Source organism: Melanerpes formicivorus, unplaced genomic scaffold, assembly GCF_026170545.1.
Source record: "Melanerpes formicivorus ecotype bairdi unplaced genomic scaffold, bMelFor1.0.p_v2 SCAF_3, whole genome shotgun sequence".
In the NCBI taxonomy this organism is placed as follows: Eukaryota; Metazoa; Chordata; class Aves; order Piciformes; family Picidae; genus Melanerpes; species Melanerpes formicivorus.
The window spans coordinates 40,347,961-40,365,280 of NW_027142355.1; the positions used below are offsets into that span (position 1 = coordinate 40,347,961).

At 53.3% G+C, this 17,320-nt stretch overlaps 1 protein-coding gene across 6 annotated transcripts in view; it reads right to left on the reverse strand.

Annotated features, from left to right (window-relative positions):
- Positions 1 to 16,893, reverse strand: part of GOLGB1 (golgin B1) — a 37,959-nt gene extending 21,066 nt beyond the window's left edge. For 2 of the 6 annotated variants that reach the window (XM_068170597.1, XM_068170615.1), the window contains exons 1-11: positions 16,805 to 16,893; positions 12,205 to 12,339; positions 11,627 to 11,726; positions 10,352 to 10,504; positions 9,148 to 9,300; positions 6,655 to 6,813; positions 6,272 to 6,394; positions 4,577 to 4,690; positions 2,557 to 2,953; positions 1,089 to 1,177; positions 459 to 555 (exon numbers count right to left, since the gene is read on the reverse strand). In XM_068170597.1, the coding sequence (XP_068026698.1) occupies positions 459 to 555; positions 1,089 to 1,177; positions 2,557 to 2,953; positions 4,577 to 4,690; positions 6,272 to 6,394; positions 6,655 to 6,813; positions 9,148 to 9,300; positions 10,352 to 10,504; positions 11,627 to 11,719 (1,378 nt within the window). In that variant the 5' untranslated portion in view covers positions 11,720 to 11,726; positions 12,205 to 12,339; positions 16,805 to 16,893. The remainder of the gene's footprint in view (positions 1 to 458; positions 556 to 1,088; positions 1,178 to 2,556; positions 2,954 to 4,576; positions 4,691 to 6,271; positions 6,395 to 6,654; positions 6,814 to 9,147; positions 9,301 to 10,351; positions 10,505 to 11,626; positions 11,727 to 12,204; positions 12,340 to 16,804) is intronic. The other 4 variants (XM_068170598.1, XM_068170609.1, XM_068170603.1 and 1 more) reach the window with 4 other exon arrangements.
- Between the last annotated feature and the right edge of the window lie 427 nt (positions 16,894 to 17,320).

The following is a 17,320-nucleotide window of genomic DNA, read 5'->3' on the forward strand; positions in this document are numbered from 1 at the left end:
AAGTTCAACAAGGCCAAGTGCAAAATGGGTCGGGGCAGTCCAAAGCATAAATCCAGGCTGGGTGAGGAGTGGCTCCAGAGCAGTCTGGAGGAGAAGGACTTGTGGGTGTCAGTTGGTGACAAACTCCCCATGAGCCAGCAATGGCTGCTGGCAGCCCAGAAGGCAGCTGTGTGCTGGGCTGCACCCAAAGCAGGGAGAGCAGCAGGACAGGGAGGGGATTCTGCCCCTCTGCATCAGAGCAGAGGGGTTTTCATCACCCAAGATGCAAGGAGTTCCTTTTGCCTTCAGCACTGAATTCTACTTTAACCACTGGGCAGAACTCTGTAGTGTTTTTAAAGGTCTGAGCAATAAAAGCACAAGGAAGCAGTAACCACTGACAAGTTCATCATCTAGAAATAGGGAAGGATAAGGGTTAAATAGCTGAAGACTATTAAAGTAGGTAAGATAATCAACACCACCTTCAGGCTGCTGTCTTTCCAAGCTTTCTGTGGGTAGGAGTAAAGTCCCATGCCCATCTTCCTGCTCTGCTCTTTTGTCCTGTGAAGCTGGTTCAGCCTGTTTAAGCATAGGATGGAAGGGAGAAAGAGAAATTTCAGTATGGTTTATCCACATCAGTCTTGGATCTTCCAGTTAATCAATTGGCCACTTTTACATCACCCCTATGACTCCTATTTCTTCCTGGGCTTCCACAGCCTGTCCCAGCTGAGGGGAGGAACTTTTAAAAGGGCTGGTGGTGATAGGATGAGAGGGAATAGACTGAAGCTCAAGGAGGGCAGATTGAGACTGGAGATTAGGAAGAACATCTTGGCAGTGAGGGTGGTGAGACACTGGCACAGGTTGCCCAAGGAGGCTGTGTGTGCTCCCTCCCTGGAGGTGCTCAAGGCCAGGTTGGATGAGACCTTGAGCAGCCTGGGCTAGTGGGAAGTGTCCCTGCCCATGGCATGGGGCTGGAACTAGATGAGCTTTAAGGTGCCTTCCAAACCAAACCACCCTATGATGAATCACACAAGAGAAAGTCCAAACTGTTCTTTCAGTTTCATTTCCTCCACACAGGGAAAAAGTTCAGGAGATTCATCTGAAAACCCTACCTGTGCCTCCAGATCAGAGACCTGCACTGAGTGGGACTTCAGCTCCTTCTGACAGCAGGCAGACTCTTCAGATTTCTCCACAAGTTCATCTAGTGGAGAGGAAAACAAAACAAACCACATTAATAAAAGGAGTTCAGGTGGAACCTTGCCTTTTACTTTTTGCTTCTGAAATATACCCAGCTGTACATCTTTGCCCAGCAGTTTATGAGGTGCCTTCACTCTCAATCCATGCTTCAATTCTGGGCCAAAAAGAAGCTGGAAGAAAATCAATTTGAAATCATAGCTCAAAGCAAAACTAATGGTATCAGCTGTGATATCAACCTGCAGAGAAATGGCAGCTGGTGACCCCTGGTTCAGCACCTCAGCCTCACAAGGATGTGGCACATGGGGGAGGATGAAGCTGAGAGCAGCCCTGCAGAAAAGGACTTGGGGGTGCTGGTGGAGGAGAAGCTGGACATGAGCAGCAGTCTGAGCTTGCAGCCCAGAAGGCCAGTGGCAGCCTGGGCTGCATCAAAAGCAGCATGGCCAGAGATGGAGAGAGGGGATTCTACCACTCTGCACCAGTGAGACCTCACCTGCAGTGCTGTGCCCAGCTCTGGAGCCCTCAACACAGAGAGGACATGGTCCTGATGGAGCAGGGCCAGAGGAGGGCCATGAAAATGATCATGGGGCTGGAGCAGCTCTGCTACAAGGACAGGCTGAGGGAGCTGGGGGTGTTCAGCCTGGAGAAGAGAAAGCTCCAGGCAGAATTAAGAGCAGCCTTCCAGTAGCTGAAGGGGGCTCCAAGAATTCTGCAGAGGGACTGTCTGCAAAGGCCTGCAGTGACAGGACAAGGGGCAATGGTTTGAAATGAGAGAAGAGCAGCTTTAGATTGGATGTGAGGAACAAGTTCTTTAGCATGAGGCTGGTGGAACACTGCAACAGGTTGCCCAGGGAGGTAGTTGAGGCTCCATCCCTGGAGATCTTCAAGGTGAGGCTCAACAAGGTTCTGAGCAACCTACTCTAGTGGAGGATGTCCCTGCTGACTGCAGGGGGGTTGGACTGGGTGAGCTTTGGAGGTGCCTTCCAACCCAGAGCATTCTCTGATTTTAAGCTGATAGACAAAGAATGAAGAGCTACAAATTATTAACATTAACTAAAAACCCCACACCTGGCTCAAGAAATCAAAACAGGATAGGGTGGGACAGGACACAAGGAGAGCACCACACATGCTGCCCTACTCTCTTGCCCCTCCTCTGGCAGCTGGCCTGGGTCCCAGCCAAGGCGAGAGGTGCGACTGCAGCGGAGCTCTGGGGCTCGATACAGCAGCACCACTCCTACCTTCCCATGCCCTTAGGAGCTGTCCTAGCAAACTTCCTCATGAGCTCTGGGAAAACCAAACATGAACAGAGGGCAACCCAAGGATCCTCAGGCTCCTGAGGACCTGCTGCAGCCAGCTGCTGTGCCTGCTCACCCCGTGGTTTCTGACCTGCAGGGCTGTGCTGGGCAGCCAGGGCCAGCAGCCGGCCGACCTCCTGCTTCAGCTGCTCGTTCTCAGCGGCAAGGGCAGCACGGCCAGACCGCAGCTCTTGCTCAGCTGCTTGGAGACAACTGATCTGCAGCTTCTTCTCTTCCACCTCCAGCCTTTGCTCCTGCTCCAGGGCTTTATACTTCACTTCTAGTTCAGTCTGTGCTGTTCTTGCCTCTCGCAGCTGTTGGGAGAGGTCCTGCACCTCCTCCTGCAAGCGATGGGAGGACAACTTCCGCTCAGCCACCTCCAGCTCCATCTTCTCTCTGAGAGCCTGAGACTCCTGTCTCTCTGCAGCTAGCACATCCCTCAGGGAGCTTAGGTCCACTTCCATCTTCTGGCACTGATCAAGAAGTGTCTGCAAAAGGGTATGGAAGTTAATTTCTCTCTCAACTAGCTGAATGTTTTCATCAGTGAGACAGGCAGGGGGACTGAGGGCACCATCAGCAAGGCTGCAGAGGACACCGAGCTGAGTGGTGCTGTCAGTATGCCAGAGGGACCTTAACAAGCTGGAGAGGTGGGTCTAGGTGAACCTCATGAGGTTCAACAAGACCAGGCACAGAGTCCTGCTCCTGGGGTGGAACAATACTCATTATCAGTACAGGCTGGGGGAGGAGGCGACAGAAAGCAGCCCTGCAGAAAAGGACTTGGGGGTGCTGGTGGAGGAGAAGCTGAACAGGAGCAGGCAGTGTGAGCTTGCAGCCCAGAAGGCCAATGGCAGCCTGGGCTGTACCAAAAGCAGCATGGCCAGAGATGGAGAGAGAGGATTCTGCCACTGTACTCTGGGGAGACCTCACCTGCAGTGCTGTGCCCAGCTCTGAGCCCTCAACACAGGAAGGACAGGGACCTGATGGAGCAGGGCCAGAGGAGGACCACAAAAATGATCATGGGGTTGGAGAACCTCTGTTACAAGGACAGGCTGAGGGAGCTGGGATTGTTCAGCCTGGAGAAGAGAAGGCTCCAGGCAGACCTAAGAGCAGCTTGCCAGTAGCTGCAAGGGGCTCCAAAAAGGCTGCAGAGGGACTGTTTGCAAAGGCCTGCAGTGACAGGACAAGGGGCAATGGTTTGAAATGAGAGAAGAGCAGATTTAGACTGGATGTGAGGAACAAGCTCTTTAGCATGAGGCTGGTGGAACACTGCAGCAGGTTGCCCAGGGAGGTGGTTGAGGCTCCATCCCTGCAGATCTTCAAGATGAGGCTGGACAAGGCTCTGAGCAGCCTGCTCTAGTGGAGGATGTCCCTGCTGACTGCAGGAGGGTTGGACTGGATGAGCTTTGAAAGTGCCCTCCAACCCATCCCATTCCATGACCTGAATTCTATCTTTCACCTGCCATTAAATCCATTTCAAACACCCAGGTAGCAAAAAGGAGGGAAGCAGCATGGCCACAACATTGATTTGGTAGAGAGGCAGGGCCAGAAAGAAAAGCAATGGTGGGAGAAACACCAACTCTCAGCTTTGGTAGGCAGAATAAAAGTCTCAGTTCAGAGCAGGGGGATGCAGAAGCAAGAAACAACAGAAGAGTGACCACAAATTCTCTTGTGGAAGCTTCCCAAGAAGGGGAGGAAGGGCTACAACCAAAGAGGGGGAGCTCAGTAACTGCAGAGTGCAGTTTAAAGACAGGACAAAAGTGTGGATGTGGAAGGGGAAGAGGAAAAAAGCTGAAATAGGGAAGTGGAGTTAGCAGAGCGCTCCATGCAGTGCCTCCTGCTGCAGGACAGCTGGCCACCACTGCCCAGAGACTTCAGACAATCAAGCAACAGTCTTGCAGCTCTACAGCTTGACCTGAGGGAGCCCTCCAGCTGACTTCATGCTGGAAACCTGGTGAGATAAGTAAACTGATCTGGTAACTTCTGAACTGCTGAGAGTCCCCATCCAGCACTTGCAGACCACAGGAATGTGCCAGGCCTTGAAAGGGACCTCCAGAATGAAGGGAATCCAACCCCCCCTGGCCAAAGCAGGGTGACAGAGCATTCAAAGTTACCTTGTTCTGTTGTTCAGCTGTGTGCAGCTCCTGCTGCAGCAGCTCCACCACCTGAGTGCGTCCCAGCAGAGCTGCCTCCTGCTCCTCCAGCTTCCTCTGCAGCGTGCGCAGGTTCTGAGAGACAGACAGACACAGGTCCCACACCAGCAGCTGGCAGGGGCAGCCAAGGGGGCTACAGGCCCTGCTTCCAGCCACACACCCAGTGTAGGATAGGATAGGATAGGAATAGGAATAGGAATAGGAATAGGAATAGGAATAGGAATAGGAATAGGAACGGAACAGAACATAACAGAATAGAATAGAGTGGAATAGAATAGAATAGAATAGAGTAGAGTAGAGTAGAATAGAATAGAATAGAATAGAATAGAATAGAATAGAATAGATCAGACCAGACCAGACCAGACCAGGTTGGAAAAGACCTCTGAGATCATCGAGTCCAACCTATCACCCAACACCATCTGATCAACTAAACCATGGCACCAAGTGCCTCATCCAGTCCTTTCCTAAACACCTCCAGTGATGGAGACTCCACCACCTCCCTGGGCAGCACATTCCCATGGCCAATCTCTCTTTCTGTGAAGAACTACTTTTTCACCTCCAGCCTAAACCTCCCCTGGTGCAGCTTGAGACTGTGTCCTCTTGTTCTGGTGCTGGCTGCCTGGGAGAAGAGACCAACCCCCACCTGGCTACAACCTCCCTTCAGGTAGTTGTAGACAGCAGTAAGGTCTCCCCTGAGCCTCCTCTTCTCCAGGCTACGCAACCCCAGCTCCCTCAGCCTCTCCTCACAGGGCTGTGCTCCAAACCCCTCCCCAGCTTTGTTGCCCTTCTCTGGACACCTTTCAGCAGCTCAACATCTTTCCCAAACTGAGGGGCCCAGAACTAGACACAGGATTCAAGGTGTGGCCTAACCAGTGCAGTGTACAGGGGCAGAATGACCTCCCTGCTCCTGCTGGCCACACTGTTCCTGATGCAGGCCAGGATGCCATTGGCCTTCTTGGCCACCTGGGCACACTGCAGGCTCATGTTCAGCCTACTATCAACCAGCACCCCCAGGTCCCTCTCTGCCTGGCTGCTCTCCAGCCACTCTGACTCCAGCCTGTAGGACTGCATGGGGTTGTTGCAGCCAGTGTGTAGAAGCTGGCACTTGGATGTGTTCAAACCCCAGGTACTTTAACACCCTGCTGGGGTTGAGGTCCCCTCCCTGGAGATCTTCAAGGTCAGGCTGGAGAAGGCTGCCTGCTGGGCTGCATGAGAGCACTGCTGGCTCCTGGGGAGCTTCTCAGCAACCAGCACCCCCAAGTCTCCTTCTCCAGAGCTCTCTCAACCCACTGTGCACCCAGCCTGGATTTGTCCCTGGGATTGGCCTGACCCAGCTGCAGGACCTTGCACTGTGCTTTGTTGAACCTCATGCAGTTGGCACTGGCCCACTTCTCAAGCCTGCCAAGATCCTTCTGGATGGATCCCTTACCTCAAGGGAGGGAATTTGTTGTCTGCTGGTGACAAATAAGCAGGCTGAGGTTAGGACTCTGAAAGTCCAAACTAGCATCCCCCCCAAAAATCCTAACAATTAAATCCTACCTCTTCTCACCCCTTGTGAGCTACTTTGATGAGAGAGAACTCTCCCAGGGTGTCTTCAAACTGCTAAAAGCTCATTTCCTTTCACCTCCCATAACAAGGTTATGTCATGAACTATACCTGCTGCATCTCCACTTCCAGATCTGACTGGGCTGCTATCTTGAGCAGCTCAGCTTGGTGGTGGTGAGCCTGCTCTTCCAGGAGAGCTTCCTTCTCTTGAATCACTTCCTGCAGGGAGGTCAGCTGAAAATAGAACAACCCCAAGTTTAGGAGCCTGACAGGCATGCAGGCTTGTCATAAAACTCCTGGGTTCTTAACTGTACAGGATGCAGCTCAATGGCAGGCATCAAAGAACCCAAATGCTGACTCCCTGAGAAGGTTGGAGAGCATTTTGTGACTGCAAAAGACTTAGGGAATGCTCAGAGGCAGAAGCAAAGGGCAGGACACTGATGTGCCAAGGACCAAAGCCACACAGACTGGTGAACAGAAAAGGTTTTCAGTACCTGTGCTGCATACTTCATTTCAGCATCCTCCAGATTCTTTTTGGCTACAGTCAGTTGTTCCCTCAGGTCCTGAACAGTCTCTTCCTGCTCCTTGAGCTGCTCTTTTAGTGCTTTGGCTTCCTCTCCATGTCCTTCACTTGTAGTTTGGCTGTTCTGACACTGCAAGAGCAAAGAAGTGGGAAGAAAAGCAAGAGGAGAAAGTGAACTGATCAGCATCACTGATTAAGCTGTTGGAGAGAGTCCAGAGCAGGGCCACAATGACCTGAGGGCTGTCTGCTCATGCCCAGCTTCTCCTCCACCAGCACCCCCAAGCCCTTTCCTGCAGGGCTGCTCTCAATCTCCTCACCCCCAGGCCTGTGTTGATAGCTAAGACTGCCCTGACCTGGCCACCATTTCCCATCACAAGTGCTTAGGCTTTGCCTCCACTACACCAGCTCTCTTTGTTCTGTCTCTCAAAGCCCATCTCTATGGCAGACAATTCTCTGAACACTTCACCTGTGCACCTCTGTAACACTGAGTCAGGTCTTAGGTCCAGCACTGGCACCCAGAAGCAGGTCAAACATCCTTCTCTATCTCAGCACTCCCAGCTGCTTCAAGCAGTTAGTGCTGGGGATTTGGGACTGAATATAGAATCACAGAACTGGTAGGGCTGGAAGGGACCTCAAGGATCACTTAGTTCCAACCCCTCTGCCATAGGCAGGGACACCTCACACTACAGCAGGTTGCTCAGAGCCACATCCAGCCTGGCCTTCAAAACCCCCAGGGATGAGGCTTCCACCACCTCCCTGGGCAACCTGTGCCAGTCTCTCACCACCCTCACAGTGAAGAACTTCTTCCTAACATCCATTCTGAATCTACCCATGGCTACTTTTGTTTCATTCCCCCTAGTCCTATCATTAGCTCACAGCCTGAAAAGTCCCTCCCCAGCTTTCTTGTAGCCCCCTTCAGACACTGGGAGACCTTACTGTGGCCTTCCAGTATCTGAAGGGGGCCTACAAGAAAGCTGGGGAGGGACTTTTCAGGCTGTCAGGGAGTGATAGGAAGATGTTCCACTTTCCTTGCCCACTGCATCACAGATGACCAATTAACTCCTGGAATCTACACAGTTTTTCTGCCCTTCAGCCCCAGCCACAAAAATGTATGAAGGTTTTTAAGCCTTAAGTTCAATAATAAGAACAAAACCAACCAACCAACCCACCCCTGCTACTGTTCCTCAGAAGATGTTTCACTTCCAGAGGTCTTGGGAAGAAGGGAGAGCAGACAAGGTGAGGAAAGCTTTAAATGTGCTTAAGCTTAGAAGTAGAACAGTGACAAGAAAGAAGCAGAAGTGCAGGAAGCTGTAAAAAGCCAGGGCTGGACATAATTTATGAGGCTGGGACAAAGCAGCTGCTCAGGGGGGGAAACATGGGTGGATTAGTTTGCTTACTTGGGATTAGGCTTCAGGATTGATATTTGCAGTGGGATTTGGAAGAGCTTCTGATCAAGTCTTGGCACACCAGCCACTATGTGGAGAACAAACCACCAAGGACAGCAGCACAGCCACAGAGGTCCCAGAGCCCAAGATTTCACATATCATGTTCCTCCAAAATGTAAAGGCTGTTGGATCTGAACAGAGCTGATGTTTCATCTTAAGAGAAGCCTCAGTTGTTCTCAGTCCAGGCTGGGGGAATGAGGAGATTGAGAGCAGCCCTGCAGAAAAAGACTTGGGGGTTCTGGTGGAGGAGAAGCTGGACAGGAGCCAGCAGTGTGCACTAGTAGCTCAGAAGGCCAATGGCAGCCTGGGCTGCACCAAAAGCAGCATGGCCAGGGATGGAGAGAGGGGATTCTGCCACTCTGCACCAGTGAGACCTCACCTGCAGTGCTGTGCCCAGCTCTGAGCCCTCAACACAGGAAGGACAGGGACCTGATGGAGCAGGGCCAGAGGAGGGCCACAAAAATGATCAGGGGGTTGGAGCACTTCTGTTAAAAGGACAGGCTGAGGGAGCTGGGGGTGTTCAGCCTGGAGAAGAGAAGGCTCTGGGACACCTAAGCCTTCCAGTACCTGAAAGGGGCTGCAAGAAGGCTGCAGAGGGACTGCTTGCAAAGGCCTGCAGTGACAGGACAAGGGGCAATGGTTTGAAATGAGAGAAGAGCAGATTTAGACTGGATGTGAGGACCAAGCTCTTCAGCATGAGGGTGGTGGAACACTGCAACAGGTTGCCCAGGGAGGCAGTTGAGGCTCCATCCCTGGAGATATGCAAGGTCAGGCTTGGCAAGGCTTGGAGCAATCTGCTCTAGTGGAGGATGTCCCTGCTGACTGCAGGGGGGTTGGACTGGGTGAGCTTTGGAGGTGCCTTCCAACCCAACCCATTCTCTGATCTGCTATTTCTATTCTCCTGAAAATAAAGCACCTGTTAAAGCCCAGGAAGTGATGATACCAATCAGATATCTATTCACAGCCTTGCCCTGAAGCCCCCACCATGAGGAGGCTGTAAGCAGCTGTGTTCTCCCAACCTTGAGGCACACTTGCTCTCCTGCTGAGCTCTGTGCAGGCAGTGGAGATCCCTTCTCTGTCAGCTCCTCGATGCGTTTGTTCAGAGAGGCCAGCTTGGCTTTGGCCTGAAGTTTGAGCTTCATCAGCTTAGCATCTGCAGCCTCCTTCTCCTCCTGGAAGAGAAGGACACAAACTGGCTGCACACCAACTCCCAGTGTGTCACCCTGACAGCACCACTTGGACAAGGTCTGCAGTCCCAGCCTGGCTCTGACCCCACCACCTCCCCGGGCAGCCCATCCCCATGGCCAGACTCTCTCTCTCTGTGAAGAACTTCTGTCTAAGGTCAAGCCTAAACTGCCCCCTGCACAGCTTGAGACTGTGTCCTCTTGTTCTGGTGCTGGCTGCCTGGGAGAAGTGACCAACCCCCACCTGGCTACAACCTCCCTTCAGGTAGTTGTAGACAGCAAGGTCTCCCCTGAGCCTCCTCTTCCCCAGGCTAAACAACCCCAGCTCCCTCAGCCTCTCCTCACAGGGCCAGCACTCAGTGCCAGGGTCTAGTTGATTGTCTGATGATCTTATAGGTCTCTTCCAACCTGGTTGATTCTATCCCCATACCCCTTGTGGATCCTCTACCCTTCACCCCTCATGGATCCTCTACTCCATACCCCTCATGGACCCTCTATCCCAACCCTCTCATGGATCCCCTATCCCATACCCCTTGTGGATCCTCTACCCTACACCTCTTGTGGACCCTTTATCCCACCCCTCTCTTGGATCCTCTATCCCATCCCTCTCATGGATCCCCTTTTCCACACCCCTCATGGATCCAATCCCACACCCCTCTCATGGATCCCCTATCCCACACCCCTTGTGGATCCTCTACCCTTCACCTCTCATGGATCCCCTATCCCACACCCCTCATGGATTCCCTATCCCACACCCCTCATGGATCCCCTATCCCACACCCCTCTCATGGACCCTCTATCCCACCCCTCTTGTGGATCCTTTTTCCCACACCCCTCTCATGGATCCCCTACCCTTCACCTCTCATGGATCCCCTATCCCACACCCCTCATGGATCCTCTGTGCCACTCAGTGGATTGCTCTCATCTCCTGGGGTGGCTGCATGGAGCAGTGCAGGTGTCTCCAGCGCTCCAGAGCAACCAGACTGGCTTTGCAGACAAAGCTGCAGCAGGATCTGGCTCTCAGTGCCAGCAGTGGTACCTTGAGAGCAGTTTCTTTTTGCTGGAGCAGAGCATCCTTCTCCCTGACCAAATCCTTCAGCTGCACAACGAGCTTCTCCGTCTGGGCAAGGCGCTCCAGCAGCTCCTCAGGGGCTTCCTCCATGCTTTCAGCTTCTGGATCTAAGGCTTGGACCTGAAACAGTGAAGCAAAACACTCTGGAGGGAAAAAAAAAACCATCCAGACAGATTGCAGCACAGCAGCCACATGCTATCTTCACCTCCAGTCCTGGCTGCTGCACTTGGTTCCCTGCAAGCAGCTCATGAGCCTGCAGAGCTGCAAACACTCAGGTGCAAGCAGGAGGAAAGCTGAGGACACCCAGGGTACCAAAGAAGAGCAGTTTTGCTGCACACAACATCAGTAGGTCTGAAATGAGTGACACTGGAGACCCCACCACTCACACACTATCCACTGTCTCTGGTGGGCAATGGACAGCTCAAGCCTGCTGCTGTCCCTCAGTCGTGCAGAGCTCTCTTTTCTGCTGCACAGAGTCAGAAGGGCTCTTTAAAAGTCTTTCTTCACCCTAATTCTAGGTTGTCTTCTAGGATCACCTTGAGATAGGGAAACTGAAGAGGTGATTCTGCCACTTTGCTCTGGGGAGACCTCACCTGGAAGTCTGGAGCCCTCCACATAGGAAGGACATGGACCTGATGGAGCAGGGTCAGAGGAGGGCCATGGAAATGAGGACAGGCTGAGGGAGCTGGGGGTGTTCAGCCTGGAGAAGAGAAGGCTCCAGGCAGACCTAAGAGCAGCCTGCCAGTACCTGAAGGGGCCTCCAAAAAGGCTGCAGAGGGACTGTTTGCAAAGGCCTGCAGTGACAGGACAAGGGACAATGGTTTGGAATGAGAGAAGAGCAGCTTTAGATTGGATGTGAGGAACAAGTTCTTCAGCATGAGGCTGGTGGAACACTGCAACAGGTTGCCCAGGGAGGTGGTTGAGGCTCCATACTTGGAGATATCTAAGGTCAGACTGGACAAGGCCCTGAGCAACCTGCTTTAGTGGAGGATACCCCTGCTGACTCCAGGGGGGCTGGACTGGATGACCTTGGAGGTCCCTTCCAGCCCAAACCATTCTGTGACAGTGTGCCCCACAGCACTAGGAGGTCAGGAACACAGGAGAAGTCAGTTGGAATGACAGCCTGGCCTAGTGCTCGGCACTGAAGCAGCAAGATGCAGCTCTCACTGCAATGAAACAATTCATACCCTCCAGGGCAACTCTTAGTGAGATCTGAAAGTCCTTAGACCATGCTGTACTCACAGCAACAGACGATTCAGCTGCATCTCCATCCCCATCCTCCCCTGACAGCTCCTGTAACACAGTGCTGGCTAACCCTGACAGGCGGCTCAGCATCTTCAGCCTGCAATGAGACAACAGGAGCACAGCCCTGTGAGGAGAGGCTGAGGGAGCTGGGCTTGCTTAGCCTGCAGAACAGGAGGCTCAGGGGTGACCTTATTGCTCTCTACAACTCCCTGAGGGGAGGTTGTAGCCAGGTGGGGGTTGGTCTCTTCTCCCAGACAACCAGCACCAGAACAAGGGGACACAGTCTCAAGCTGTGCCAGGGGAGGTTTAGGCTGGAGGTGAGGAGAAAGTTCTTCACAGAAAGAGTTGTTGGCCATTGGCATGGGCTGCCCAGGGAGGTGGTGGAGTTTCCATCCCTGGAGGTGTTCATGAGGGGATTGGACGTGGCACTTGGTGCCATGGTTTAGCAGTCATGAGGTGTTGGGTGACTGGTTGGACTTGATGACCTTTGAGGTCTTTTCCAACCTTACTGATTCTGTTTCTATGATTCTATGTCACAAAGCACTTTAGCAGCAAAAGAGCAGGTGAACACCAACCTCTTTTATGCACTGAGTACCTCAGAGGTCTGATTCTTCAGTAGTGAAGAGGGTTTCCAGGCAGAGCAGTCCCAGATGGGTCCTTCAAGGCATTCTTTCTCCCTTGGGTATTGGCAGGTTGCATGAAGCAGGACTCTTGATGGAGGGAAAAACAGAAATCATTTATCCAACAGTTAAGAAAGAAGCTTCTTCCTCACCCTGCACACTACACCTGAGGATCACTGCAGCCACTCATCTGCAAAATGCATCACAAGGGACAAGTCTTCCCTGACTGGGAAGCTGGAATGCTCCTGGTCCTGCAGAGATGTGCCCTGGTTTCCTGTGCTCTGTGGCATGAGCTTGATCTCTTCAGCCCTACAGAATCAAAAGCTGAAGGAGCAGCTGATGAAGCAAAAAAAAAAGGGTGTGAAATTTAGCCAGGCCTCAGAGTCTCTTGCAAAGAGTTCTAGAGGATGGAAGTACTCCAGAAGGATACAGAGCCAGGAATGTCCTCATTCTGCACACAAAGAGTGTTTCCACTTTGCTTGCTTCCCAGCTGCTGCCATGTGAGACTGCAGCATGGAATACCAGAACAACAGAGAGAAATCTCTCCTCTCAACATCAACTGTTTGCTCAGCTGCTAACAGGTAAGAGCCAGTTACAGAGCTGGAACCCCTGCTTGATTAGAATCATAGAATGGTTTGGGCTGAAGGCACCCCCAGAGCTCATCCAGTCCAATCCTCCTGCAGTCAGCAGGGACATCCTCCACTAGAGCAGGCTGCTCAGAGCCTTGTCTAGCCTCCCCTCTAATATCTCCAAGGATGGGGCCACAACTACCTCCCTGGGCAACCTGTTGCACTGTTCCAACACCCTGATGCTAAAGAGCTTGTTCCAACATCCAGTCCAAATCTGCTCTCCTCTCATTTCAAGCCATCTGCATCGGCAGACATCCACTGGAGCCATGAATACGCACGGGGCTGAGCACGGCTCTGCATGCTACAGACAGCACCATTTCAAGCATGTGTAGATGGAACAGGTGAGCAAAGGTTCCTTTGTCCAGGCTGGCTACATCAGCCTGCTACTGAACCCAGGCTAATGTGCCCTGCAGGGCCTGGCTCACTGCTGGCCTTGTCACAATGCAAAGAGAGGCACCGAGGCCTCTGCCCAGGCATGGACTTCAACAACCTCAGCCCGAGTCCTGGAGCAGATTCACATCCTCTGAACTCTCTTGCCCTCACTCTCTGCCCCTGTACACTGCACTGGTTAGGCCACACCTTGAGTCCTGTGTCCAGTTCTGGGCCCCTCAGTTTAGGAAGGAGGTTGACTTGCTGCAACGAGTCCAGAGAAGGGCAACAAAGTTGGTGAGGGGTTTGGAACACAGCCCTGTGAGGAGAGGCTGAGGGAGCTGGGGCTGCTTAGCCTGGAGAAGAGGAGGCTCAGGGGTGACCTCATTGCTCTCTACAACTACCTGAAGGGAGGTTGTAGACAGGCAGAGGTTGGTCTCTTCTCCCAGGCAACCAGCACCAGAACAAGAGGACACAGTCTCAGGCTGCGCCAGGGGAGGTTCAGGCTGGAGGTCAGGAGGAAGTTCTACACAGAGAGAGTGATTGCCCATTGGAATGGGCTGCCCAGGGAGGTGGTGGAGTCACCATCACTGGAGGTGTTCAGGAGGAGACTTGCTGGGGTGCTTGGTGCCATGGGTTAGTTGTTTGGGTGGGTTGGATTGGTTGATGGGTTGGACACAATGACCTTGAAGGTCTCTCCCAACCTGGTTTATTCCATTCTATTCTATTCTATTCTATTCTATTCTATTCTATTCTATTCTATTCTTGCAAACTATCTTCTCAGGTAAGCTGAGCATGACAAGGGATGTGGAGGGGCATGGAAAGTGATTCTACAATGATCACAGAGCCATGAAGGTTGGCAAAGACCTTTAAGGCCATCAAGTCCAGCCATAAGCCAGCTACCGTGACCACTAAACCATCTCCTCAAGCACCACATCTGCAGCTCCTTCAACACCTCCAGGGATGGCAGCTCCACCACCTCCCTGGGCAGCCTGTCCCAGCCCCTCACCACTCTCTCACTCAAGAAGTTTTTCCTCATGCCCAACCTAAGCCTCCCCTGGCACAGCTCAAACCCATTTCCTCTCATCCTGTCATTGGCTGCTTGGGAGAAGAGACCAACCCCAGCCTCACTCCAGCCTCCTTTTAGGTAGCTGTAGAGAGCAATAAGCTCTCCCCTCAGCCTTCTCTTCTCCAGACTGAACAACCCCAGCTCCTTCAGCTGCTCCTTGTATGCCCTGCCCTCATCAGCTCATCTCTGGACATGCTCCAGGACCTCAATGTCCTTCCTCTCCCGTGGCATCCAGGGAAAGCCAGGGAGAAGATGGGCCTGCTGCTAAACATGGGAGGGGTCCCAGGCCAGAGGGACTCACTGCCTTCTGTCCCTCAGCTTTTAATAGTAAGAGCAGGCTTCAGGAATTCCAGTCCACCAACACCTGAGGGAGAGTCTGGAGCAGAGACAACTCAAGTGGAAGAGGACCAAGCTAGGGTTGTGCACAGGTATGCAGAGGGTGCACCCAGAAGGGCAGAGCAGCTGGCTGGCATGGTTGGCATCACTGCAGGGCACACCCTCTGCCACCCTGCAGCTGACAGAACTGGAAGGAGGAGCTGATAGCCCACAAGTGGGTGTGCTACTATCCAGAGGCACCCTGGGCAAATGGAGCAGCTGGTACCTCAGGAAGTTGAAGGATGGGAAATGCAAACTCCTGCAGCTGGGGGAGTTCCAACCCCACACACCAGCACATGCTGGAGGCAGAGCAGCTGGAAAGCAGAGGAGGATCTGGGGATCATGATGAACAACAAGCTGACCACAAGCCATCGATGCACCCTCATGGCAAAGACCAACAGCACCCTGGGTTGCATCAGGAATGCTGCTAGGAGGACAGAGGATCCTTCCTTTCCACTCATCACGATTGAGGCCACATCTGGAGTGCTGTATCCAGTTCTGGGCTCCTCCAATCAGCAAATTCAGTGAAGGACAACAAAAAGGCTCAGGGAAGATCTTGTCACTGAATGGATGAGGTTAGAAGAAACCTCAGAAGGCCATCTGATCCAGTCTCCCTGCTCAAACAGGGCCAGCTGCCCAGGACCATGTCCCAAGGAGGGAGGCTGCACAACCTCCTGGGCAACCTGTGCCAGAGGTCAGTAACTCCCACAGTAACAAAAAGCACTTCCTGATGTGCTTGTGTTTCACTTTGTGACTCTCATCCTGTCACTGGACACCACTGAAAAAAAACCAACAATATAACCCAAACCCCTGACTCAGTCTTCTTTGAACCCTCCCAGGGAATAAATCCAGGAACAAGCATAACACAGCTCTGAATACTGTCCCAAAGTCACCAGTCCCCCCACGAGGTGGTAGCTGCTTCATGCATTAGCCTCAAGGGCCGGTGGCTGGAATATCCTGGTGCTTGCAGGTCATGTTTACTTTTGAGCAGGAAAGTACCACACAGCAGACAAATACTGAAGGACAGAGGTTACTCTGTGTTCCACTGCCTCACCCAAACACGGCAAACAGCACAAGACTCTTGCTCTTCCAGGGTCAGACTGACTTTGCTTTGGATTTCCAGTCTTGCAGCAGCAAAAGACCTGCACTGTGTCCATGGTGTGAGTCAGGAGAGTCTGTGTTCTGGCTACAGATGAAGATGTTTTGCTCAGCATTTCCATGAATAAAGAACTGTTGCTCAGGAGACTTTATTTTGAACGCTGGGACGACCAGCACTAGTCTAGAAGAGGCTCCCTCACTCTGAAAGATGCTTCCCTTACTGACTCAAAAGAGCCTACACTCATTACCAGTCACAGGGCAATCTGCATACAAGTGACAAGCAGTGCATAAAGCCATTCAGTTTTATCTCCAGTTATCAGCCATAGGAAAGAATGCCTGGGCAGTGGTTTCCCTCTCATTTTATTCCAGTAGGAATGCATTACACATACATTAATTCGTTGCTTTTCCCTTCTTTTGAAGGCAAGCAGGCACTGAAGGTGGTGTTGGACTAAAGCTCTCAAGCTGTGCAGAGGGGATCTGCAAGGCAGGAGGGCTAAAGGAGAGCAGCCGATCTTGAGCACCGTCGTCAGCCGCAGCCCCAGGCTTCAAAAGCTAGCAGCAACCTTCCACCAAGGGAAAGAGAAGCCAGCGCCGCTGCCGATGTCTCACAGGGATGCACGGCTGCCCGGACAGTCACACGCATTTACAGACCCAGGATAACTTAGCTGACCGCAAAGCCTCCGGGGGCTGACACCTCCGGCTTCGGGAGGCTGAAACCTTTCCCGGACGAGCTTCGCCGTCGGGCCGCTGCAACGCATCTGGGCACCGCGGTCAGATCGCCGGCGCAAGACCACAGCAAGGCCACGGCGCAGGCACCGGCGTGATGGAGCCGGGCCGGATCACGGAGCCCGGGAGAGAGAGAGGACAGCCCTGCCCGCCCCCCGATCCTCACCGGCCTGAACCCCCCGCCGCTTCCCCGGGCCCTGAAGGGCGGCAGAGCCGCTCCGATGGGGCTGAGAGCAGCGTCCGCGCACAGCGTTATGACAAGCCCGAGAGGCGGAGGGGGAACACTGACCTGCCGCCGATCCACAGCCACCAGCCCCAGCGCCGGCTCCGCCGACACAGAACCACTCCTACCCCCGGCCAGCTCAGCACCGGAACACGCCGCGGCGGCATCCGCCTCCGGCGCGGCCCGCCTCCCAGCCGGGAAACAGCCAATCAGCTACACAGAAACGAAGATAGGCGTGTTCACCAGCGAATTTTGACGAAGCAGCCGCCACGGCCATCCTGCAACATGGCACAAAGCGACCAATCCCGAGCAACGCTCGGGGACCCGCCCAACAACAAGATCGCAACCAATCAGAGCAGGCTCCCTGAGGCAGCCTGAGGTGCGCGGGGGGCGGGCCCGCCCGCTGTCACTGCAGGCCGGAAGTGGCGCAGGGCACAGAGAGGCTTGGGCGGGAACAGCCGTGCGGAGCTGCCGCGGGAGCTGGTGGCTCAGAGCCCCGTCCAAGCCCCGGCAATGCCCAACCTAAACCTGCTGGGCCAAGGAGCCAAATCTAATCGTATGACGTTTAACAAGGCCATGTGC